Source organism: Mastomys coucha, unplaced genomic scaffold, assembly GCF_008632895.1.
Source record: "Mastomys coucha isolate ucsf_1 unplaced genomic scaffold, UCSF_Mcou_1 pScaffold3, whole genome shotgun sequence".
Lineage (NCBI taxonomy): Eukaryota > Metazoa > Chordata > Mammalia > Rodentia > Muridae > Mastomys > Mastomys coucha.
The window spans coordinates 10,551,505-10,577,698 of record NW_022196909.1 but is presented as its reverse complement, the minus strand read 5'-3'; the positions used below and the strand labels follow the sequence as shown (position 1 = coordinate 10,577,698).

The following is a 26,194-nucleotide window of genomic DNA, read 5'->3' as shown; positions in this document are numbered from 1 at the left end:
ATGCCCACCTGGCCAGAATCCCTTGTCCCGCGGAACAGGGACCCCGCGAGAAATCCCGGTCCATGGCACTATAGCCCACTGTGGCTGAGTTCCCTGGCTCCATTCCCCAACCCACTCACATCCTGGGAGCTGTGGACCTGAAACCGTATGACCACAGCTGACGGACCGGGGTGTCAGCAGGGCCCGCTTCCTGGCTGAGGGGTAATTGCAGGCTACTTTTCTGGGAGGAAAGAGACCTCTCTCTTGACCAGCAGGTGCCAGGTTGTAATGGAAGTCCAAGCAGAGAAGGATGACAGAGGTCCCAAGAAAAAAAAAGGGAGCCATAACCGGTTTCCATGACAATTGTAAAGAAGTCCCCGAACCTCTGCACAGACCCCTCTTACCTAAAGCTCTTGCCAGGTCTGGCAGAGGCACTACACATAGGTCACAGAGCTGCCACTACTTTCCCACATGGCACTAACACCTTTTGATACTATTCTACTGTTTACAAGGCTGGCCACCTCATCCACATCCAAAGTCGTTTGGTAAGACACAAGATAGGGACAAACAACCTTGCCCTTGGCCTTCGTAGAGGACGGATGGGAGTTGAAGAAAATAACGGACCAAAGTGTCCAGGTGTCCAGGCAGTGCTGGCCATGAGACACACAGAGCAAGCTCCTAGCAGGTGCCCATCTCACACCCATGTCTCCCTCCCCCACCATTCATGTACTCAGCTGCCGTACTTATCAGCTGTCTACCTAGTCTGACACTAGGCAAGGGACACAGTAGCTGAACTGAGCCAATCCCTTAGGAAAGTAGGGGATTCCATATGGGAGCCTGTCATCTGTGACTTAAGAGAGGGACCAGAGGGAAAGATACAACTGGCTTTATGAGCTCACCACCCCCGGGCCTGTCCGTCTCAGCATCCCTTTCTCACCTCCCGCATCCAGGTGCTGAAAGGCCTCTGCCAGGAGCAGGCCTTCTCCAGGCGAAGGTAGGCATTGAAGAGGATCAGATAGATATAGCGCTCCAGGTACTGCAGGCTCCGCAGCTGCAACCTCTGAGCCTCCTGTGCCTCTTTGGTGGCCTTTGCCTGGAGGACAAGGAGGACGGTGTCAACGGGGAGAACCAATGTTTAACACAGACATGCTCACTCACAGCCTGAGCACCCAAGCAGGGTGATTTCAGTGGCAGGGTCCAGGGTGCTGCCTGGCCTGGACCCTGAGAAGACCCACAGGGCCCACCAGTTCCTGGGGGCATGGGAGTCTCAAACCCACTTCTTACTGAGAAGAAAGGCCTCTACTTCCTCTCTGCTCCAAAGCCAGGCTGTCTGCTGAAAGCTAGGGGGCATCTGAGGTATAGAGGGTGTGATGCCCAGCTCACAATACCCTAGGAAGAACCCTGTTGCCGAGTCCTGACAACATAGTCCCCAGAGTCCCAGGACTGTCTCTTCTCTCCCAGTACCCCTACCATTCCTGTGGAGGCAGATGAGGCTCTGATCAAGGCCTGGCAGGGACCAATGGCATAGAGCTCTTGCCTTGAGACAGCCTCTACAATCTCCTCCTTAGCCCAGATCCTTTCTGACTGGAAAGGGGAGAAAGCCGATCTTGGTAACTGACCCCACCTGCCCACTGACTTCCTGGCCTGTTTCTCCACAGTCCTGGATCTGAGGTGGGAGGGATGGACACACAGCCCTTAGAGATCCACCCAAGTTTGGGGACCGATAAAAGAGAGGAAAAGGCCCGGGGGATAGAGCACAGGCTCATGAGCTCAGGCTTGTCGGTCTCCCCAGGCATCATCTCTAGTATGGTACCATACTAGGTCACATGCCAGAGGATAGGAGGTGGCAACACTGATAAATGGGAAGCTCCCTAGGGAAGATGGGTGTCCGGGCGGGCATCAAGAACCTCGTGGACCTGACAGTGAGAATGTGAACCCCCTCGGGCCAGCAAAAAGGACAGTGACAAATGTATGAGGGAGCTGTGGCCTGCTAGCCTGGGAGGAAGGAGGATGCTACCAATGTCACCTTAAAATGCAAGTGCCCAGGGTTCACCCAAGATCAGCCAATGAGAGTCTCAGAGGGGCAGGGTGTGGGCAGGTGTGGGCGCTGGGATGACTCAGAGCCAAAACTGGGCACCGTGGGATGCAGCATTGGAAGTCAGTCATTGAAGGTTTGGTAGTGCGAGCAGCCTGTTGGAGGAAGATGTGGTGGGAGACCTGTGCTCAAGAGAAAGGGGGACTTTAAGGGGAAATGCTTGCAAGGTTCTCCTGGGTAGGGAAACATGCCAGGGACACTCACAAGTGAATCCCAGAGGGAGGTCACCAAGACCTGAACTATCTCACCTCCACACCCTCAGGCCTCCACCCAGGCCCACCACACCTCTCTGATCCAGAAATATAGTGTGGCATGGGAGTGGGGGGAGGGGGGTCCTTCAAGTGATGGCACTATTTGTGGAAGAACACAGTGAGCCCCAAGGGGCCAGAGAGAGCTGCTCTCCCAACAGCTGGGCTGCAGATGGAAGCCTTTCCGTGAACACACACACACACACACACACACACACACACACACACACACACACACACGGCACTGGCCTACATACTCTGGGAAAACTCCAGGGTCACCCCACCCCAGACGTGACATGGCCCAGCGCCCTAAAACTCACAGCTGGAGAGAGCCTGCACAGCGCCAATTCGATGTTTGAGGCAACTCGAGGGGAGCGAGTACAGGCTGTACAAGAAAGGGCTTGGGGACAGGGACAGTGCTCTGGCTTCCCGGGAGACAGCCAGACTCACAAGCTGGCTCCAGTTCTGCCATTAGCCTCTAGGCCTCCACATTTCAGGGAACTGGTGAGAAGGCACCTATGAGCCACACTGCCCCAAGGACTGACTAGACGGGTCGGAGGCCACCACGGTGAGAGCGACCCACCCTGCCCTCTGGGAGGCTCCAGTAACTTCAAAGCAAAGGGACATGGCTGGGGGGTGAGGGGGGTTGGGAAGGCGAGTAAGAGAAAGTGATCTTCAGGGTGAGGAAGAAGAGGTAGCAGGCACCCGGAGGTAGGCTGGGGTCAGGAGGAAGGTGTGTCCCCAGGGTGGAAAAGCGTGGCAGCTTGGACAGTCAGACTAGAAACAGGAAGACAGGCTGCTCAGTTTTGACTGTTGTGGACTTGACACAACGTGGACATCACCTGGGAAAGGAGCCTCAGTGAGGAATTGTCTAGATCAGGTTGGCCTGGGAGCGTGCCCGGGAGGAAATCTCTTTGTTGGGGAAGCCCACTCGGAATGCTAGCGGCACCATATCACAGGCTAGGTCCTGGAATGAATGAGGGGGAGAGCCAGCCCCGCACTGCCATGCATTAATCCAACGCTCTCTGGTCTTGACTGTGGGTGGGAAGGTACTGGTTGCTTTGAACTCCTGCCGCCTCGACTCCTGGAAGCAGTAGACGGTATCCTGGAACCCTGAGCCAACTAGGCGCTTTCTCCCTGAAGTGCCTTGGTTGGCTATCTTATCTTAGAAGTAGGAAGAGACGCAGAGATGGGGGCTCAGAGCTTAGAAGAAGCCAAGAGGTTCCTACAGACGAAGGGCCAGAACAACTGTCTGCAGGGGTGTTCGACGACTGCATATGCTTTCCAGAATTAGCATAGTGTGCTCAAATTAAAATAAAATAAAGTAGCCAGGCAGTGGTGGTGCATGCACTTGGGAGGCAGAGGCAGGTGGATCTCTGAGTTTGAGGCCAACCTGGTCTATAGAGTGAGTTCCAGGACAGCCAGGGCTATACAGAAAAACCCGGTCTCGAAAAACCAATAAATAAATAAATAAATAAATTTAAATTAATTAATTAATTAATTAAAATCAATTTTGCTTAGAAACTAGGCAGCAGGGCTGGAGAGATGGCTCAGAGGTTAAGAGCACTGACTGCTCTTCCAGAGGTCCCAAGTTCAATTCCTAGCAACCACATGATGCCTCACAACCATCTGTAATGAGATCTAATGCCCTCTTCTGGAGTGTCTGAAGACAGCTACAGTGTACTCATATACATAAAATAAATCAATAAGATCTTTTTAAAAAAGAAAAGAAAGAAAGAAAGAAGCTAGGCAGCAGATAAAAGGAAACAGAAAAAATATTAAAATATTTTAAAATATATTTAAAATATATATTAATGTATAAATACACATAATTAAGTTATATATTTTATATATTACATATATAAATAGTATATGCAATACAAATGTACTATTTATATGTATTTAGTACATTTATATATTGATATTAATATGTATCATATATTAAAATATTTTAATGCTTTATGTAATATGTTAATATTGATAAATTATATAACATATAAACAAATACAATATATTAAAGTGTATAGAATGTAAAGATGGCCAGATAGTGGCCACTTGGCCAACACAGTGAAGTCCTGCTGTCTCACAGGATGGTGAGCTGGTCTGACTGTATGGCTGACTGTATGTGTACTAGTCACGTGGTCCCAAGCCTCAGCCTGCTTCTCCTCTCCTGTCTCCTACCCGGCCCCGGAGTGCTTTCAGAAGGACAGAAGTCACCCAGTGCTCCTTGGAAAAGCCATCTTAAACTCCTTCCACTAAGGTTCAGGAGGAGTAGCCAGCTCTCACCTGGCTACAACCACACCACACCAGCACTGCCCCAAGACACCAGCAAGGATGGTGAGGTCTGAGGCGCATCCGGCGGGAGACAGAGGGAGTCTTTCAAGGGTAGAATTATCTCTAAATTCAGACACTGTGTGAAGATTCTGCCCGACACCCCCAGGAGGTTCCCATGGACACATCCTGCCTCTGGCCACAGGGCTGTGATTTGAGACAATGGCCCATCTGCCCGTCACAATCCACTTTTCTTCAAAGCACCCTGTGCTGGCACAGTTCTGGGAGGGGGCACCGGGCCACCTCCTATACGTAAAAATAGCCCAGCTGGTTTTTTTAGTGTGTCCAGCCAGCCAGGCTGTCATTAGCTACCATGAAGCTGGACAAAGGTTTCCTGGACCCTTGGGATTGAAACCTGAAATAGAATGGGGCCCAGGAGAGATGCCAGCACTGTGGGGACCGCAGGCTTCGCATACCTCTGACCCGTCTAGCATGGGCATAAGTCTTGCTTTGTCAGTATGTCTGAAAGCTCTTTGCTGAGCCATCAGGAGTAAACGTGAGGCTAAGCTGCTGCACCCTCACCCATTCTACTCCCTCTGCCCAAAGGGCCTTCCTCTCTACCTGGCTCCAGTCAGCTTGTTCCTCCAGGCTCAGGTCAAGCCCCAGGACCCACAGTCTGCTCTGGGCATCTAGGCCCCGCCATCTTCCCTCCCTTGGCCTCCTCTGCTTTCTCAAGTCTAGGCCTTTTGATGAAGGCAGTGTTTCTAAGTGCTTCACTGTAGTAGGCCCAGCCTTCCCCAAAGAGCTATGGAAGTCTGGGGTGGGCGCGGAGGCGGGGTGGGATGAGGGAGTTGACATCAGTTTTAGGCCTCTCTGTCCCTCACTCCCACCCCAAACGTCTGCATTAGAGTCTGGGTGGCTATCCCGTGAGCAACTCTCTGCCAGGCAGTCTCCTCCCGAAGCACTTTCCAGTCAGCTCTGAGAATCTAGACTCTCGAAAGGTCCTGGGAGGCTCCTCCACCCCAACCCCACCCATGCTTTCATACAAGTGCCTGCACGACACTCCAGTGGTTACCTCAGGTACCCCAAAATTCATCACCTACGCCCTAACAGTTTCCTGAGAGCACCACCCCCAAAAACTGCAAGACCCGTAAGTGTGCCAACCGAGGGACAACAACCTCCTTCAAGCTTTGGGAGCTGAACTTGGGCTCTACCTTCAAACTGTCCCTTCCTCCATTCACATTTCAATCAGGAAATCCTCCTGGTACCCCTTAACACACTTCCAGAGGCTCCCCTCCCCTCATCAAGTGCTCCCAGCCACCTCACACCAGTGACAGTCCCTGCCTGGCCTACCTCCATGCTCAGGGCCCCTTCCTTCATTTGAGAACGGCTTGTCCTGGAAGACTGGTGCCAATGGACTAAGCCAGAGTGGACGGCAAACAGGCCAATTTTCCTATTTATGCAAATATTTTATTCTACCTGCTCTGTACCGCCCACTGGCTACATAAGGCACTGCAGAGCCCTGCTGTGTCAGGCAGGGTTCTGGGAGCTGGGCTGTAAAAATGGGCCTACACAAAGAACCAGGCACTCCGTCCAGTGCTAGCTGCTCCCTTGAGAGGCAGGTCTTGGTGAGATGACACCCGGGCCAGGGGATGGTAGAATTGACCCTGTGACCCAAGTCTAGTGATGCACAGAGACTGTGCTAGACACAGCAGGAAAGTCCCCTGTGGGGCCAAAAGGCTTCCAGACCAGCCAGCAGCGGGAAGAAAGAGGCGCAAGGACACAGCTGCTGCCACGGTCCCTACGTGGAACCAATTCACTGACTCCACTCTGAGCCGGGCGTGAAGAGCCTAAGCAAACAGTCCTTCCGCCTGTCACATCTTATGTGACCGTTCACAACATTCCGAGGCTACTCTACTTGCGGGGGCTGGGCCCTGGAGACCCATTATCTGCTGGAATGAGGTCTCTAGGGACAGCACTGGTTTGAGTCTTAGAGAGGCCGAGAAAGCCTGACCCGCCAGGGGCTCAGGGTCTGAGCCAGCTCCTTTTCTGCTTTTCTTAGGAAATGACCTTAGCCCCTGGGGCGGTGAGCTAATCTTTCTGCCTCCAGGCAGCTCTTGTTCGATAAGCCTATTCCACCTAACCAAGACAGTGCGCAGGCAGAAGCAACCCACCACGCCCCGTCCGTCCATCCATCCGTCATCCGTCCTCTTACTGTGACCATGAAATTATCCCCTGGGTCCTGGTGCCACCACGGAGGGAAAGGACTATAAGGCCAAGTGTTAGATAACGTTCTGACCCTGCCTCCAGGCTGGCACAGATCTCCCACAGGCCACGGTTTCTTCTTCAGGAGAGTGAGTCTAATGGAACCTTCCCCTGACCTCCTTCGTTAGAGCCCCAAGGCTCTAAGTCCTCAGAAAGGCAAAGCAGTACGTTCTCTGCAAGGCCCTCTTCAGAAAGCAAAGGGCACCTGCAGCCAGCTTCCCTTCAGCTTCTTCTCACGCTCATTCTGCAAGGCAGAGAGACGGTAGGTACCACAGACTACTTTACTGACAGCAGAGTAAGAGTGACAGTCACCAGCCATAGCCAAGGAAACTGCCTGCTGGCATTAATGTGTCTAGCAGGGCTTCCTTGATTTCTGTCTTAAATATTTTTGGCTTTCCAAGTCCAAAAGGAAACAACTGATTCCCAGCTAGATCAACCTGGGGGACTGCTGGCCATGAAGGACTACCTCAGTAGGCCCAGGCTTCTCACACCGGTCCCAGCCGTCTCCTATCCACTCCAGCCTCACAAAGTGGCTCATGTCAAGAGACTGTCTTTTGTTTTGTTTTGTTTTGGAGACAGGGTTTCTCTGTGTAGCCCTGGCTGTCCTGGAACTCACTCTGTAGACCAGGCTGGCCTCGAACTCGGGAGTCCTCCTGCCTCTGCCTCCCAAGTGTTGGGATTAAAGGCGTGCACCACCACTGCCTGGCTCAAAAGACCATCATTCTTTCTTTTTTTCCTTTTTTTTAAGATTTATTTATTTATTATATGTAAGTACACTGTAGCTATCTTCAGACACCCCAGAAGAGGGCACCAGATCTCATTACGGATGGCCGTGAGCCACTACGTGGTTGCTGGGATTTGAACTCATGACCTTGGGGAGAGCAGTCGGCCCTCTTTAACTGCTGAGCCACCTCTCCAGGCCCCTCCGTTTCTTTTTCATATGACGCAGGTTTTTTAAAAATGTGTGTGTAGGTATTCTGTCTGGACTCCGCCCCCATGGTTACCTGGCAATAGCCAGGTAGGCTTGACCCACTATAAAAGGGCTGCTTGACCCCTCCCTTATTCTCTTACTCTTGCTTCTCTCCCTTGCCTCTGGCCCCCTTGCTCCCCCTCTCTCCCCATTCCCTTCCCCCTTCTCTCCACTCGGTCATGGCTGGCCTCTACTTCTCTCCTCTCTCTTCTCTGCCTCTACTACCCTCTTAACTTCCCCTCCCCATGCCCTGAATATATTCTATTCTATAGTATACCGTTATGTGGCTGGCTAGTCCCTCAGGGGGGAAGGGTTACCTCAGCACGGGCCTGCTGAGGTACCCCCTTCCCCCATACCTCCCCCACACCACCTTAGAACATGTTCTTATACCTCTTTATTTTTTTATAATCACAACAGTTTGTGTGCTAGAATTGGTCCTGTGACTCTTCTAAGTCTAGTACACATACCCTCCTCGCCCCAGGACCATTTATTTATATTATGCTATGCATGCGCGTGTCTAACAGACACCCTGTCCTGCATGCTCGCACACACATGCACACGCGTGTGCAAACACACACACACACACACACACACACACACACACACACACGCGTGTCCAAACACACACACTGCAATCAGGCCTAGATGAAGCCTCATAGTTACCCTGGAAAATAGAGAGGCATGGCTGAGCTGGGCCTCTAAGGCCAGGCAACTGAGGTAAGTAAAGGCAGACATGAATAAGACTGGCCCAGAAGGACTCCCACTTGACTTACACCATACAACACCAGTCAGTCACAGTGGTAGGAAGGGCCATCAGCCACCACTGTGAACTGCTCAGGAGCTGAGACAGGCACTCATGGGCCTCTCTTCCCCTCGCTAGAACACAGCCTGCCTGGCGCAGCCTTCTCCTGGGTCTGATTCAGCATCGTCAGCACACACCAAGTGAGTCTAGCCTCAGACACAGCCATTGAGTACTCGGAGCCTACACTGTCCCACCTGGGAGGAAAGGAGTTCTCGTGTACAAAGTTGGAATGAAAAGGTTAAAATTAAAGTCATGGTGGCTCAGCTCAGCAAGCTCTAGGAGCCCCGCTGCACCCCAGGGCCATTTCGACTATGCCACACCTAAGAAGCCAGCCACATACGGACTTCCATGCTGTACATGCTCATGTCACACACAGAGGATCACACACAGACGGCTCCTTCCTGAACCATGAGAAAGAGCAGAGACCTCCCATTTTCCTACTTCTCTGCGGCCCTGGGGTCACTTTATGCCAAAAGCTGCCCCAATGCCGAATGCTAGCTATGTGTTCTTAACGGCTTCTGATTAACGTGTAAGAGGATTGCTGAAGCAGGCAGGGGGCTGGGAAAGACTGGTTCTGGAGGTGGGAGGTGGGGCAGAAGCCAAGTTACCACATGCTGTTGGGATCTTCAGTCTCAAAGCTGAGAAAAACCAAGATGGGCAGAAGGTCGAGGGAAAACTTGAAATGGGTGGAATGTCGACTGGGACATTCCCAGGCAGTGAGTCTGATGGAGGAGGTACATCCCAAATGGAGCCTGGGCCTGTTTCCATCCAGAGCTGAGCAGCATCTGCCACCCCCACAGAGTCCACTGGCTTACTCGGTGCGCTCAGTGCAAAGCTTTCCAGGCTCCGGCAGAGACCAGCTGTGGACCTCCGGTTTAAAACTGGAAGGCGAGAGCTTGACTAAATCTTAAGATAGATAGACAGATAGACAGACAGACAGATATTTTGGATTTTCAAGACAGGGTTTCTCTGTATAGCCCTGGCTGTCCTGAATCTCACTCTGTAGACCAGGCTGGCCTCGAACTCAGAAATCCACCTGCCTCTGCCTCCCAAGTGCTGGGATTAAAGGCATGCACCACCACCGCCCGGCTAAACCTTAAGATATTGAAGGTCAGGGTCTGGAGAGACAGCTCAGCGGTTTTCCAGAGGTCCTGAATTCAGTTCCCAGCATCTACATGGTGGCTCACAACCATCTGTAATGGGATCGGATGCCCTCCTGTAGTGTGCCTAAGAACAGCTTACAGTGTACTCATATAAAATAAACAAATAATTCTTTAAAAAAAAAAAAAGATATTGAAGGTCAGACCCGGCTGCCAGTTTCTAGGAGTCAGTTCATAGGTTGAGTTAAGGAAGAAACGGCCCCCAATCTAGAGCCGGAGCAAGCCTCCCTCAGAGCCGTCTAGAGATGGTGAGCTCAACTTCAACATAGATCAGGGAGGGGCATGAGTCTAAGAGTGAAGACCTTAGCTTCCCATGCCCGCTCTGCCACTAACTCACAAGGGACTTCGTGTAGCCTGCCCTCCCATTACATGGTCCACGGCCTCATCTGTAGATACACACTGGACTCCAGGGCATTTTGAAGCTCTGAGCAATGTTAGAGGTCACTAGGCCCAGAGATGATGCCCCCAGGGCCCTCCCCTCTGCTGAGTGTTTATGCTGAGCATAGCTCCAGCCATTTTTTTTTGTTTGTTTGTTTCATGCCCTCTGCTTAGCTGATCCAACTGAAAGACAGGAAGCAATCCCATCAGCTATACTGATTAACATCAGCTTTCAGCAAGTCCAGAGTTCAGCAGCTCCACAGGGGATCCCTGGATGGGGTCTATCAGCCAGGTGAAAATCTGCTGAGACAAATACAGACTAGGGACAGAAGAAAAAAAAAATCGTCTAGTAGTTGGGAAAGGTTCCCCCACCTTCACCTTTGACTTATGTAAATTGTTTGGGCCAAATGGAATAAGCGTCCAAAGGCTGCAGTTCCTTCACCCTTTGGGTTTTTTTGGATATAGGATCCAGAGTATGGAAAATAGTTTAGCTCCCCTTCAGATATATGTCTGGCCCTCAAATGGAGACCCTGATTGTGGGGAACAAAATATGTAACTTTTCTGCTACACAGAGCTATAAAATATTAGGTCCCTGGATAACTGGCCATAGCAGGGTCCCCTAGCATGAGAGCCGCAGTACTTATTAAGGGAGCTCAAAATTTCAAATGTTTAAGCCGACAAAATGCCAACCAAGGCTGATATCAAAGTTTGTTTAGTTAGTCCCCCTGGCCTCAGAGAAAATATGAGTCAATGAAATGACTCACTGGATCAATTCAAAGGGGGGAAGTTGAGGTCTGACTCACACACACTCCCAGCCTAGCTGTAGCCATTTTGTTCCATGCCCGCCAGCTTTTTCATATTGTTGCTGGTAACAGATCTGCCAGAGCCGGGCAGTGGTGGCGCACGCCTTTAATCCCAGCACTTGGGAGGCAGAGGCAGACGGATTTCTGAGTTCAAGGCCAGCCTGGTCTACAGAGTGAGTTCCAGGACAGCCAGGGCTATACAGAAACAGATCTGCCAGTCACTGACACAGAGAAGTGACTTAACTCAGAGCAGGGTCATGCTGACCATATAGCCTGTTATGTTCTGAATGTTCAGTATGAGGGTTGTTAATCTTAGGAAATTCCACAAAGCTCTGCAAAGGACCCATCAAGTTAAAGGCCAATATGAACTGTCTAAATGTCTTCAATGTTTACAATGGCTTAAGTCAGAGCTGACCACTGGGCAACACTTCCTGCACCTGTGTATGAGCTCACTAGTTTTTTGTTTGTTTGTTTGTTTGTTTCCCTTTATAAGACTAACCTGGGAACAGACAGGTACCAAAAATTAGGCTCCCAAGTCCTTTTTGTGGTCCTGATCGATCAGTCTTGAGGTGTGCGTTCAATAAACTATTCTTATTTAACTGAGATCTGTGTCCGTACGATTTACGTGGAGACCCTGAACCCCAACACTGAGCCCAGCCCTATGAGTATAACGCTGAAGACTCCCAAACACTGACCCATGAGAGGGGCACGGTTCAGCCTGGCAGGTAGAGACATGAACAGTCAGAGGCAGAAAAATCCTCTCCTTCAACATCTACGCCCCCATCTTCCACCTGTTGATCTGTTCTGGCTCCTCACCTCTTTGACGGAACGTGGTTCTCTGTGTGTCCACTGAACAGAGTTGGTCCCGCTGTCCACTCTGATCACAGCGGTCTCCACAGGGCAGCAACAGTGTGACTTTTCACAGTTTGGAAATGCTTTGTAGAAGCCCTGTACTCTCACGCGTGTGTAGACCTGGCCGGCGCCCCTACTGCGCATGTATAGACCTGGCCGGAGCCCCTACTGCGCATGTGTAGAGCTGGCCTGCGCTGTGGGCTTCTGAGCTGAGCATCTGGAACAGCTCAGGAGAGACAGCTCAGCCCACCATGATCTCAGGCAGAACACAAGCCCAGGCCTTTCTACAACGATACATGCAGAAGACCTTGGAGGAAGGACTGCCCTTCTTGCTAACGGAGGGAACATCCAAGTCTCCAAAAGCTGCCCTCCTCAAACCTCGGGGCCATGAGAAATCAGGAATGTAGACCTTCCCGGCACTAACGTTCAAGCAGAGCTAACAGACGTTCGACTTTCTGGTCACTAACTATCCCTTCTGTTAGGAAGGGATAACAGTGCCAATGAGAGTTGACGCTTAGTTGAGGCTACTTCTTCCCTTCTTTAACGATTTAGCTTTACTTATGTGTATGTGCGTGTGTCTGCGTTCGTCTAGGCCATTTTGTGGGTACCACAGAGGACAGAAGGGGAATGAGATCCCCTGGCTCTCCTTACACCTTCTGACATCGCAGTGGTCTCTGTGGATGGTTGTGGTGTGAGAGCTGAGTCAAAAACAGACTGGGTTTGATCTCCCCTCCCCACTACTCAGGAAGCAGAGGCAAGAGGATCAGAACGTCAAGGTCATTCTCAGATCCATCTGGAATTCCAAGCCCAGGATGTGGAAAACCCTGGGTCAAAAATTAAAGCAACAGCCAGGTGCCATGGCGCATGCCTTATATCCTAGGACTCGGGAAGCAAAGGCAAGTGAATCTCTAAGTTCAAGGGCAAGCCGGTCTACAGAGTGAGTTCCAAGCTATCCAGGGTCTACAGAGTGAGTTCCAAGCTATCCAGAGCTTCGTGAGTCCCTGTCTTAAAAAAAAGAAAAAGAAAATCTACAACACAAAAATAAGTACGTCATTCCATTATTATGAGACATGTTAGACACACTGCTGTCTCTGTAAAAAACCCAAAAGACTCAACAGGAAACACAGAGCTGCATGTGGCTGGGGACCGATGACCAAAGGTGTGAAGTTTCTTTCTGTGGTCCTGGCCATGCTCTAACTGCCCCCACTGCAATGGCAACCAGGGATAAGTGTACTCTAAACACATGTATTGGGCAGTATGTGAACTGCATCTCCGTAAGCTTGGCTGCAACAGAGCAAAGCCCCCGGGTGGCCCAGGTCCCATGTCATTCCAATACCAAGCCACGCGAACTGGAGTCTCAGCACTGTGGAGCCTCCAGAAACTCTGGCTTGGTCCCAGCCATCTGCATTTTGGCAAGCCCACGGGGCAATCTGAAGTACGGAGGAGGGAGACCGGAGGAGGGAGACCACGGGGGGGTCACTTTAGATGACATTCAGCCTTGGCTGCACCCTGGACTCCCCCTCCCTCCCCTGGGCAAATTTTCAAAGCTGGATTTACACACTGGGCACAAAGCAAACCGAGGTGAGCTCTAGGAGGGACTCAAGCCCCAGATTCTAAAAGCTCCCCCATTTACCTCTTACACAGGCAGATGAAAATCCTCAAGATCTCTTACTCTAAGGTACCTTTAAGAACTAGCCCTAGGGGGGCTGGAGAGATGGCTCAGCGGTTAAGAGCACTGACTGCTCCTTCAGAGGACACAGGTTCAATTCCCAACTCTGTAACTCCTGTTCCAGAGGATCTGACACCCTCACATAGGCATACATGCAGGAAAACACATCGTACATAAAATAATGTATATTATTTAAAATAATTTATTTATTTAAATACATATATTTAAAAAGAACTTGTCCTAGGGGGCTAGAGAAATGGCTCAGATGGCCAGGTACTTGCATACAAGTGTGATGTCCCAAGTTTGAAGGCCCAGAACCTGTAGTAAGCCAGATACAGTAGCTCTTGCCTGTAATTCCAGCATTCCCACAGAAAGATGGAGAGGTGGAGACAGGAGCACATCGTGAAGCTCAGGGCTACCTAGCCAATAAACGACCACCCCGTCTCAAAACAAGGTGGGAGGAGCCAGAAAGGTGGCTTGGCCAGTAACAGCATTTGCTGTATCGGCAAGTGATCCAAGTCAATTCCTAGATCCCACTTAAAGGTGGGAGGAGAGAACCTCTGAACCCCACATGCTCACTGTGACACACATCCCCTCCCGTCATTCACACACTAAGGTAAATAAAATTCCTTTAAAAATGAACACACACACACACACACACACACACACACACACACACACACACACACACAACTAATTTACAGAACACCAGTGAGGCCCCTAGGTTCAATGGGAAAGTGATGGAGAGGAATTTAACCTAACTTAGCTCGCTAGGGCCACCTAGTGGCCACACTGGTAACTGCATTAACTTCTCATCCTCTGCATGGACCCTAGGATGGGGCTCTGGGGATTCACCAGTCAGCACCAACTCGGCCTTGGAAATGTGAGGGGAGTCCTGATGAGGAGGTGGGAAGGGGCCTCTCTTGCTCAACTTCCTCAATTAGACACTCCAGTGCGAAGGAATCCAGGAGCTAACCCCCCTCCCTAAAATACAGCTCGGTTCCCCCTCCTCCATCCCTATCACCTCAACCCCCAGGAATAAAGCCAGCTACCCATCCAATCTCGCTTCGGGTGACAACACTGTGCTGCCAGGTGACCTTCAGTGCCTCGAAACCCACTATGAACCTTTAGGGCCCCTGACCTTTGCCTGTGCGGCCCCTGAAGCCTACAGCGACTTCCTCGTGGGCAGTTGGAGGCCAACTTCTGGCTTCTCCCTGCAGCCCAGGCCCCCTATGTTTCCTGCTCTCTCTGTCCTCACAACACACATCCAGGAACAGGAATTGAGGGCCTGTGAACTTTGGAGTTGGGACAGAGAGAAGGAGGCTCTAACAGGGCCTGGCCTACATCCTCTGGAGCAGGTCTAAGCACTGCCTGAGCCTCCAGCAGCCGGAACCTATAGGCCTCAGCTCTCGCACTCTGAATGGGGATTCCAAATTGTGACGGCGAGCGTGTGCTGGCTAGTTTTATGCCAATTTGACTCAAGCCAGTGTCACATAAGAAGAGACAACCTTGGGGTTACAGAGATAGCTCAGTGGTTAAGAGCACTGACTGCTCTTCCAGAGGTCCTGAGTTCAATTCCCAGCAACCACATGGTAGCTTACAACCATCTGTAATGGGATCTGATGCCCTCTTCTGGTGTGTCTGAAGACAGCTGCAGTGCACTCATATAAATAAAATAAATAAATATTTAAAAAAAGAGAGAGAGAGAGAGAGAGAGAGAGAGAGAGAGAGAGAGACAGAGAGAGAGAACTTCAAATGAGAAAAATGCCCCGACCAGATAGGCCTGTGGGGAAGCCTGTGGTACATTTTTCGGATGGGTGACTGGTGTGGGAGGGCCCAGTCTACTGTGGATGGTGACACCCCTGAAGAGGTAGCTCTGAGTTGTTATAAGCAGGCCCAGCAAGCCTTGAGAAGCAAGTCAGTAGGCAGCGCCCCTCCACGGCCTCTGAATCAGCCCCTACCTTCAGGGTCCTGCCTTGCAGTTGCTTCCCGGCCTTCCCTGGATGGTGGACTACAGGCTGGAGGCTGAAGTAACCCTTTCCTCCCCAAGCTGCTTTTGGTCATGGCGTTTCCTCAGAGCAATAGAAACCCTAAGACAGTGCGAGACTCAAAGGAACCTGGAGATGGGAACTTAATCACAGCGACACTGTGTCATCCAGAGTGTGCCGAGTCTACTTCGGAAGCTCCTGGTCCATCATCTCCTTCCCTCGCAGGGCAGACTCGTGTCTGAACTTTCCCTCAGTCTTATCCCACATGCCTGGCTTGCCTCCCAACTGGACCTACCCTCTGACCCAGTCAGGATCTGATCCCAAAACCCCAAGCCAAGGCTGCTCTGGATCACTCTGCTCGTGTGTCTCATGTGTCCCCAAGGCTGGAGACTCAACAAGACGCCATGGTACAGCTTGCTCTTATAAGCCACAGAGGAGACGCTGCCCTGAAAATCACCCAGCCGTGACATTCACTGACACCTCTTGATGCCACGCAGCACCGCCCCTACACACCTGCTGCCAGGCTGAGAAACAGGGTTCTCTGCTCCCATGACCAACCCAATTCCCACACCCCGGAGTCCCAAAGCTGCAAACTCCACCACCTGCCCAGCCCTCGGGTCTGAAGACAGGCAACAGAAGGGAACAATGGAGACCAGGGTAGACCCAAAGGCACATTCTTTCTAAATAGCCGCAAGCCCAGGATTCATATGTTAAATCCAAACCATTCTAGAGACCTTATTTTTACAATTTAATTAAGTTATTAAAAAATAACTTGGGCCGGGTAGTGGTGGCACATGCCTTTAGTCCCAGTACTAAGGAGGCAGAGGCAAGTGTATTTCTGTGAGTTCAAGGCTGGCCTGGTCTACAAAGCAAAGTTCCAGGAGAGTCAGGGCTACACAGAGAAACCGTGTCTCAAAAAAACAAACCAAAAATAAATAGATGGGTATAGATGGATGGATGGATGGATGGATGGATGGATAAAATAACTTTGGAGGGCTGGCAATATGGCTTGGTGGGTTAAGGCTGACTACCATCAAGGCTGGCCACGCAAATCCATTCCCCCAGAACCCACATGGTAGAAGAACCAGCTCCTACAAGTTGTCCGTGACCCCCACGCTCATGCTGTATGCACACAGATAAGTAAATATATGTAAAATAAAGTAATATTTATCTGAGCAGACCCAGGCCCCAAACAGTGCAGATGAGCCTGTTCCGGGGTACAGCTGCCACACTATGCAGCACTGACCTTTAACCCCTGGTGACTGTCAGTCACAGGCGCCACCCACCCGCCTGCCTGATTCTGCTTGGCCTCTGGGACCCCAGGACCGCACAGTAGAATTGTGTCCCATCCCACAGGGGTCTCAGGTATTCCTCTTTACTTGGCCCCTCCCACAGCAGGTTTCTAATAGGTACGCTATCCCCCAGGGGGTAGAGCAAGTAGGAGTGGCTTGGGGCAGTGGGTCCACATACCTTTCTAAGAGGTGGGGCACCAAAACAAAAAAGCAAACAAACCGAACAAAAGAACCAAAAACCCCAAGAAGAGCCCACAGAACCTGCTGCCCCCTCAAACTCACACCACCAACCTCCCCCCACCCCCCCCACCCCCCACCCCCGACGACCTGAACCACAGCCCATCCTGCGGAGGTAGGGGCCCAGGGCCAGCGCTCACCTGTCGGTAGGTGGATATGATAATCTCCCGAAGGTGGTAGTGCATAGGTGTCATGGTCTCGCTGACAGTGTCCAACGCCGCATCCACCTCCTTCTTCACGTGGTGGCCGTCGGGCAGCAGCTGTACCACCTTCATCACCACCTGGGGCCAGAGGAGGGATGAGTGGACAGAAAGCCAAGGGGGGACCTCAACCTGAGCCCTCCTGCCCACGTCGGGGCAGTAAGGGGCTGTGGTATCGCTCAGGTGACACATTTACAGGTTCCTACATCAGAAGGCACGCATGGTGCTGACAAGGAGAACCAGGGAGACAACAGGAGAGCCGGGGGAGATGATGGAAGAGCCAGAGATGGTGGGAGAGCCAGGGAGATGATGCCAGTAAACCACAGGAAGGTTTGGAATGCTCCGAGTATATTACAAGCTTAGGCTTTAATATACTCCTCACAAAGAATCATCTTATTCTTTATTCTGTGACCCTTGGACGAGCTTGTTATCGACCCAGCTAGCTCACTGCCACCCCGCCACCCTTCCCCCCCCACCCCCCGAGCTTTTTTGAGACAAGATCTTACATGCTCCAGGCAGTCCTCCAACTCCCTACGTGGTAGAGAGTGACCTTGAACTCCTCAGCCTCCTCCCTCTCCCACCCAAACGCTGGATCACAGGTAAGAGCCACCACTCCCTCTCAGGGGCCTTGATGTTAGGCTTGAGCCCAGGGCTCGGGATTCTCAACAGAATCCAGGAGTCACAGCCCCTCATTTCCTCTGCTTTTTTTTTCTTCCTTATCTATTCCAGTGGTAGGGATCCAGTCCAGGGCCTTGAACATACGCCAGGCAAACTCTCCACCAAGGAGCTACATTCATTTATTTATTTGAAACAAGGTTTCACTGTGTAGCCCTAGCTGGCCTGAAAGTTACAATATAGACCAGGCTGGCCTAGAATTCGATTTCTGTTAGTGTATTTTCCTCACACTAAGTAAAGAAAAAGAAGGGTGAACATCAACCATAAAAGGAAAAAGGGTGTCGAAACAGGAGCTTGCCCAGGGACCCAGAGGTACCGCGTGATAGACAGCCTTGACCTCTCTCAGAAGTCAGGGCAGCAGAGTCCCTGGAGGGCAAGTGGCAAGCATGTGGCAGAGGTGAACAGAAACTGGCTGTGAGGCGAGCCACTGCTCAGCTGTGTATGCAACCACTTGAGGCCAAGTGTGCAAAGAGGTATCACACATCTGAGATGTCACATGACATCGGGCGGCAGATTCAGGAGACAGAGAACTGGATCTGAATGCTAACGGCTGCCCATCCGGAGCCCCTGAGCTGAAGCAGGGGGACCGACAGAGCAGGGTAACTTGCAGGCCTCCACAGAGCACCAGCCATGGCTGAACTGAGTCTCAAGCAACTAACTATGAGATGGTTACGGACGATACCAAGATTACCTAGCCAGGGAGGGAAGGGTCCAGATCCCATCTACTATGACAGGCTTAAGAGTCAAGCTGTTCTGAGCCACAGTCCACCCACCTGGGAAGCAGTGAGCCAGCCTCACCCCACCAAGCTGCCAACAGGACCCAAGAATTCTGACCTGCACAGCATTCCCAGGGATCGGGGAGGTGGGGGGAGGGGCACACCCACCTGAAACTCGCCCTTGGTGAACTTGGCGTCAGGCACGCTCACTAGCTCCTCTTCGCCCACCTCGGGGCAGCCCTGAGGGGTGACAAAGCTGAGATGGGACCTCTCCCTACTCTACTCCCCCACACAGTCCCAGACACCCAGAAACCCTGCTGAGGGTCTGCCAGGACTGATGGAAGAGGGTCCCCCAGATGACATCAGACATGACCTCTGCCCTTCCACACTCACCACAGCCAATACCCAACCCTGCTGGGGACGACCTCTGACCTCACGCAGAAGGCCACACCCACCCTAATGTGCCAGCAGGCCAGCACGGCCACCACCATGGCAGTTGTGGTCCGGCCCTGACCGCTGAGGCAGCTGAAGACAAAGCCTGTGCCTGGGTCCTTGGTGAGAGCAGCTCGCAGGGCCTCAAGCAGCCGGTCAAAGTCCTGGGATGACAAGACCACAGTTTGAACCCAGGGGTGCCCACCGTCATCCAAATAGTAACCCCAGATTTCTGTCCCCTGGTGACTCACTCATCATACACGTAACCTAGTTCATGTGCACGTTCAGCTCACTAGGATACATACAAGACCACGCATGTATGAACAGCCGTGTTCATGTCTATATCCCAGGCAGCAGAGACTGGGCATATAAGGAGACACAACACACTTCTACACTGCTGGGGCTCAGTATGCCATCCCTCATGCACACGAAGTTTTCCAGTCTGGTGCTGTGTCCTTGCCTGAGCAGCCACCAGGGGTCAGCACTCCACTGGCTATGAGCCCACAGAGAGCAATAGCCCTGACAACTATCCCAGCGACATCCACGGGCCACACATGCCAGGCACACACAGCCCACGGATACACCCACAAGTCCCTGAGAGGCAAACCACACAGACGGCCTCATCTGTTACAGACCACTGCCACATGAACACTTCAGTCACACAGGGTTTTCTCAGTGATCGCCCCCCACCCCCCCGCCCAGCCACCCCTCATGAATGTAACATTTACAGGCAGCCCACAAACACAAGACAGATGCCACGAACCCCAGGGGGAACTACACCCCACACCACCATGGCACCGTGTATCATGTATTTCTTCGACAGACGTATGCCATATGGTACACATGCCTACAACATATGACCCACAGACTGGCCCCACAACACGAAGCACAAGAAGGTAGCATACACAAGGAACAATGGCCCGGGCGCGCGTGCGTGCGCGCACGTGCACGAAAGCACACATCCATAGAAAAGATGGGAATGTGCTTCTGAGGCCTCATAGGGACCCCATTAGACAATCCCCTGGCCCCATTATGGAGTTGAGCTGCTTTTCCCAGGCCAGAGAGAGCCCAGAGACCCGGTCCCTCACCTCCTCCCGAGGAGCGCAGAAGTCTGGCACAGGAATACGGCAGTAGGTAAGGCCCAGGCAGGTTCCCTGGTGCTGGCTGAAGACCTCTTGTGTGGTCAGGCACTTCTGGAACCTGGGGGTGGTAGGGCTCTTGGTGTTGGGGACTGGAGCACTCAGGTGGGCCTTCAGCTGGGCCTCCAGAGCCTGGACAAGGGCGGACAGAGGGCAGAGGCCACTGAGACGGACCTGAGAGGCGGAAGCCTGATGCAGCCATGTGTCAGAACTCAAGAGCTCCAGCACCTGGTCAGAACCACCACCACACAGGCAGAAAAGCACAGGAGCATGGGAACATGGGGACACAGGAATAGAAGTCCTGGAACGGCCCTTCTAAGCCTCAGTTCCTCCATCCATATAAAAGGAACACAGGGGTGCTCTGGCTCTCCCCCTTCACCCTGGAGGGGCTCCCATTCAGACCATGCAGAGTCCAGAATCCTCACCTCCAGCTGCTCGGGGCTCAGGGCTGGTCCCGGGGGCCACAGGCTGTGCATGTGACCGTCACACTCCAACACAACCTCCTCCCTCAGGTTGATCCAGACCACCTGTTGTAGCTTCCTCTTGGCATCAGACAGGTAGGCCAGGATGTTGCCGAGGGCCTGGGGGGGACAAGGAGCCATCAGGGTCAGGGCTCTCCTTTTCCTGCCCCCCCCCCCACGTTTGAACCCTGGGCCTGAGAGAGGGCACCTTGGCACTGGGCTGGGCAGTGCCATAGATAGGCATGCGAGGTACACGCCGGAAGTTGGCTACATCCATCTCTCTGATGGTGCTGAGCGCATCCAGGGACACAAGATCATCTGCTTCCTGGAGGGAGGAGGACACCAAATCTGAAGCCCGTAGTCACCTGTCCTATCCAGTGGTGGTGACCGTATCCCAGCCGGTCTCAGTGCGAAGTGTGGGATTGGGGTGGGGGAGAAATGGCGTCCTACTGGATACAGGGCATACGTGGCCGGACACCTGCACCCTTATTGATGCCCTGGCAAGGATGCGGTGGTGCACAGCCTCCAGAAAGGCTACAGCTCAGATGTCCTACAGTCTAGTCTGGCTCTGTGTCGAAGCTCTGGGCTTTGAGACTGAGGAAAATGTACCCGAGACAGCAGCCAGAGCACAGCACATTGTGTTCACACGAGAAGCGTCTCCCCCCCCCGCCCCGCCTCCCCACCCCTCAAGCAATTATTTCCCTAGCTCTACAGGAATCCGGACTCCGTGGGTCCAGGGGCCAGCCAACCCAGTCCACTCCACAGGTACCCGGCTACTCACCAGGGAGCCCTTGGCGATGAGGTCCCCAGGGACCAAGGGCCCCGCTGAATTTAGCGCCACCGGCAGACGGTACAGCTCAGGATGGGTACACAGCCATCGACTGAAACTGAGGGCAAAGGCCAGGGGATACTGCAGCCCGAGGCCAAGAGAGACGGGGCAGTGAGGAGTGTGGGCCCCACCCTAAGCCCTCCCTACCTAGTCACAGAAAGGGAGCCCCGAAAGGTATCATGATCCAGGGGAGAACGAGTAGGACAGGGAAAAACAGGATGCGTTCTGCCCTGACTGAGATACAGAGCCTAGGTCTGGGTTGGGAGGGGAGAGGGGAAATGGGGACAGGGGCGTAAATACTCACCTGGACCCGTTCTCCCCTCCCAACCTTTCTCAGGGACCAACGCGCACACACAGTTTTGCTCTAGTGCCCGCCCCTTGGGGTCCCTGTGGCTAGGGTAGGAGGGCTGGCGCTCCCTCAGTCCCACCTGCTCATGCAGATAGTAGTTAAATAGGATCAGATAGAAGTACAGCTCCAGGCTCCACAGCGCCCTCTGCTGGACAGCATGCTGACTACCACATTCCTGAGGACAGGACAGTTGGGGGGGGTGGGGAGAGAAATGGGGTGTTAAACATGGTGCTGCCCCCACCCACCCAGCTGTGTCTAGAAGAGTAGAAAATCCCAGGCTGGAAGTCTGGGAGGCTGGAAGTCCTTCCCTGTGTCTATCCCGCTTGCCGTGGTTCCCGCGTAATACGGAAGGAACCCTGTGGTGACCACACTGGGTGTGGGTGGCTGTAGTGGATACTGCCTCTCCAGTCCAAGGACAGGGACGGGCGAGGAGAAAACAGGACAACTACCTCGTCATGTTCCATTTCCTCTGTGTTGAATCTTTGTTTGTTTGTTGAAACAGGGTTTCTCTGTGTAGCCCTGGCTGTCCTGGAACTAGCTCTGTAGACCAGGCTGGCCTTGAACTCAGAGATCTGCCTGCCTCTGCCTCCCAAGTGCTGGGATTAAAGGTGTGTGCCACCACCATCTGGTTCCTCTCCCTTTCTTTAGGGAGGCCCTCCTTTAAGATCCAGGAACACACAGACATACACACACATACACCCACATACACATGAACACACACATACACACAGGTACATACACACACATACATACACATTATACATACACATATACATATAGATACATACACACACATACACATGAACACACATATACACACAGACACATACACACACATCATACACACACATAAACATACACACAAACACATACATGCACCCACATACACACGAACACACACATACACACAGGTACATATACACACATATACACATATCATACATATAGATACACACACACATTCACATGCATACACACACACAAACACATACACACATCATATAAACACACACCACACACATACACACACACACATACACCACACACACACACACACACACACACACACACACACACACACACACACACGTACACAATGATATCCCAGGGGACTATTACTACCCCTAATTCATAGAGAGAATATAGCAAACGATAGGATTCCCTCTCTCCCAACCCCAGCCCAGCCTCCTCCAGGCAGTGGGGTATCAGAAAGAGCCCGTGCCCCACCCCCGACCCTCAATGTCACAGTTCTCCAGCCAGGTCAGTAACCTAGATGGTGAGTGAGATCTGAACTGAACTGGCCCAAGAGAAGGGTCAGAGCCTGTGGGAAAGCTGGACCCCACCCCACCCCCGCCTTTGGGGCTCTGAACCTCCTCCAGAGCTGCACAGCTTTTTCTGTAGAAAGCCAGAGACTGGGGGCTGGAGAGGTGGCTCAGTGGTTAAGAGCACTGACTGCTCTGCCGAAGGTCCTGAGTTCAAATGCCAGCAACCACATGGTGGCTCACAACCATTGGTAATGAGATCTGATGCCCTCTTCTGGAGTGCCTGAAGATAGCTACAGTGTACTTACGTCTAGTAATAAATAAACCTTTAAAAACATAAAATTAATTAAAAAAAAGAAAGAAAGAAAGCCAGAGACTGAGTATGCTGGGGATGGGAGGGGGAGAATGGGACACAGTCTCAGTCACACCCCTCTGTGTTGCCATGGCAACATGGCAGCTCTGCCAGTGACACATGAGCCAACCGCAAGACAAAACAAAGATGCAGCCTGAGCCCTGCTCTGATGGCCTCTGACCCCTGGTCTAGACTAGGGGATGACCCTGGGCCTTGACGACCCTGCTGCAGATGCAAGAGAGGACTCCAGATAAGGCGAGATGAAGTGTCTCTAGATAAATGCAATTACAGTACGGAGTCCTGAAGCAACTCATGTGTCCACCACTGGGGCCTGTCCAGTGACAGCAGCAGGTGACACTCAGCCCTTTTCTAAGTGTTCCACGTGTCTTTCCTCATTCGACCCCCAATAGTCCTACAGCAACTTATCATCGAGTGTCCCACTTCACAAACAGGGCAATGAAGACCATCTACACAGCAGATGCCCAAGTCTTCATCCCCATAAGGGACATTACCAGGACAGAGACCAGGCAGCTGGGTCGGGAGCCCCCAACTGTGACTCTCCAGGCCCATGCAGATTGACCTGGTCAAAGGTTTAAGTGACAAAACTCTTCTCAATGACAAAATCCAGGGATTCACACTACAACTAGAAGCTGGGGCGGCTACACGGAGAATCACAGACCATGGAAGAGAAGCCCGCCAGCTCAGGTAGCTGCCGGCCGGAGGTAGCATCGCTTATCCTGTTTCTTGCTTCTGTTCTCCCGTCGTGGAACACAGCTCTCAAGGACTTGGTTTTTTTGTTTGTTTGTTTGTACTTTTTTTTTAAGTATTAAAAGTAAAGATTGTAAGGGCTTTGAGTCTTCCCATACACCATCCACAAACACTGTCGGTCCCGTCTTCTCCCCAGAGCTGAAGACAGGAGCTGTGAGCCGGCCCAGCCCTCCTCCTCAAGCTGTGGAATGGACCAAGCCTCCCCACCCCATGGAAATTCCAGAAGATTCCTTTGCAGGAAGAGATCCTGCATGAATCCTGAAAGTCCCCCCAGAGACCCCTGAATCAAAGGCTGGATCCTGGGGTGACACTGTCAGAAGGGGACAGGTTCCTTAAGAGGCAGGGCCAAGCAAGAACTCTTGGATCACTTGGAGATGTGTTCTAAACGGCAGGAGGCCGGCTGCCTCTTCCTGTCTTTTTTGTCCTCTGTCCATATATGAGAAGTGCCGGCCCAAAACACATGCTGACAGTAAGGTGCTGACGGAGAGAACAGTGCCAAAGAACCACAGCCACTTCCGATGGGGGATGGGGTGGGGAGCCAGACTCTCTTCTTCCCTCTCTCCCTCTCTCCCCCTCCCTTCTCTCCCTGCTGACCCAAAACACACCAAGCAGCCCAGGCTGTCCCGGAACCCACAGTCCCCCTGCCTCTGCAGCAGCGTGGGGTTTATAAGCCTGTACCACCCTTGACTAGCCTTTCCTTTTTTACAAGGTGATTCTCACACTCTTAGGTTTCTCTCTATCCTAACGTGTAGCTGACGACTGGGAGGTTCTGGGAAACGTTGAGAGTCCAGAGGTCTCGGCAGGCCCCTCTGTCCGTCCTGTTTATTCTGCAGCCAAGGGAGCTGCTCAGAAAAAATAAACTTCCCTCTCTCTCGTCCTTTCCCGCTGTTCCAGCTGCCCGCTCCCCATCCACACCCCGCCCCGCCCCCCTCCAGAAACTACTGTACTGACAGAGAAGCCATCAGGCTGAAAAACAACAGTCCCGAGCAGAGTCCAGCATGCTCCTCCCGGCCTCACCTGCTCCAAGCTCTCTGGCCTGAAGCCTTCCATCTTCCTCTGGTTTTTAAGGACCTCTTCCTTCAGGTCATACAACTCAGCACAGGCACTGATTGCTCGATCCACCTAGGACCATAATGGGGACAGGGAATGGGTGAGACAGGGAAGAGGACTTTCAGAGAAGACGTGTAGAGAAGGAAAAAAATCACACACAGACACACACACACACACACACACACACACACACACACACACACACACACAGAGCAGTAACAGGAGCAACTGCCCCATCCTGACCCTTGATGTCCTGGCTCCTTACCTCTTCCACCATTTTCTTCCCCTGGGGCACTTTGCACATGAAGCCCTGGATCACCTGAAACTGCTCCATGGGCAGGGGTTTGGTCAGCAGGGAGGCTGCCCTGACAAGGTGAGAATCGGAAGTGTAATCAGAGACCTCAACACAGCCTGCAGGGATCACTACACAGCCCGGGGATACCCATCGGCCATGGGGAGGCATCAGATTACTTATGATTTCTACTGGGGAGAATGGAGACCCAGAAGGGTCCAGTGGCCTCTCTCCAGCACACCAAACCAATCTGTGGCAAATGACGCGAAGATGCTCAGGCAGTCTTCTGGATGTGATCCCATCATCCCAGAGGCAGACCCCCCCCCCCCCCCCCCCCCCCCCCCCCCCCCCCCCCCCCCCCCCCCCCCCCCCCCCGCCTCTCCACTTCCTGCCCTCCAACCCCTTGGCAGGCGGGACCCGCAGCCACTCACTCTAGCTGGGAGGTGGTTCTACTGTAGTGGAACATGACGAGGGTACCCAGGACCATGCCTAGGTTGGTCCTGCCCACACCTGACTGGCAGCTGAACAGGAGGGCAGGGAGAGGCCCCTGATTACCTCTGAGCGGCAGAAGGCTGGGGGTCTCCTGCAAAAGGGAACATGAAAGACCATCAGACAACAGTGTATGGGAAAATCCTGCAGTTGTGTTCCCCGCCCACCCCC

At 52.5% G+C, this 26,194-nt stretch overlaps 1 protein-coding gene across 4 annotated transcripts in view; it reads right to left on the bottom strand.

The window, feature by feature from the left end:
• Positions 1-26,194, bottom strand: part of Pald1 (phosphatase domain containing paladin 1) — a 67,332-nt gene that overhangs the window by 3,464 nt on the left and 37,674 nt on the right. For 2 of the 4 annotated variants that reach the window (XM_031347631.1, XM_031347630.1), the window contains exons 8-19: positions 25,966-26,117; positions 25,508-25,607; positions 25,210-25,314; positions 21,890-21,985; positions 21,414-21,542; positions 20,841-20,957; positions 20,597-20,752; positions 20,121-20,303; positions 19,056-19,196; positions 18,769-18,840; positions 17,150-17,290; positions 917-1,072 (exon numbers count right to left, since the gene is read on the bottom strand). In XM_031347631.1, coding sequence (XP_031203491.1) covers positions 917-1,072; positions 17,150-17,290; positions 18,769-18,840; positions 19,056-19,196; positions 20,121-20,303; positions 20,597-20,752; positions 20,841-20,957; positions 21,414-21,542; positions 21,890-21,985; positions 25,210-25,314; positions 25,508-25,607; positions 25,966-26,117 — 1,548 coding nt within the window. Of the gene's footprint in view, positions 1-916; positions 1,073-2,013; positions 2,197-17,149; positions 17,291-18,768; positions 18,841-19,055; positions 19,197-20,120; positions 20,304-20,596; positions 20,753-20,840; positions 20,958-21,413; positions 21,543-21,889; positions 21,986-25,209; positions 25,315-25,507; positions 25,608-25,965; positions 26,118-26,194 lie in introns of those variants that run through there. The other 2 variants (XM_031347632.1, XM_031347633.1) reach the window with 2 other exon arrangements.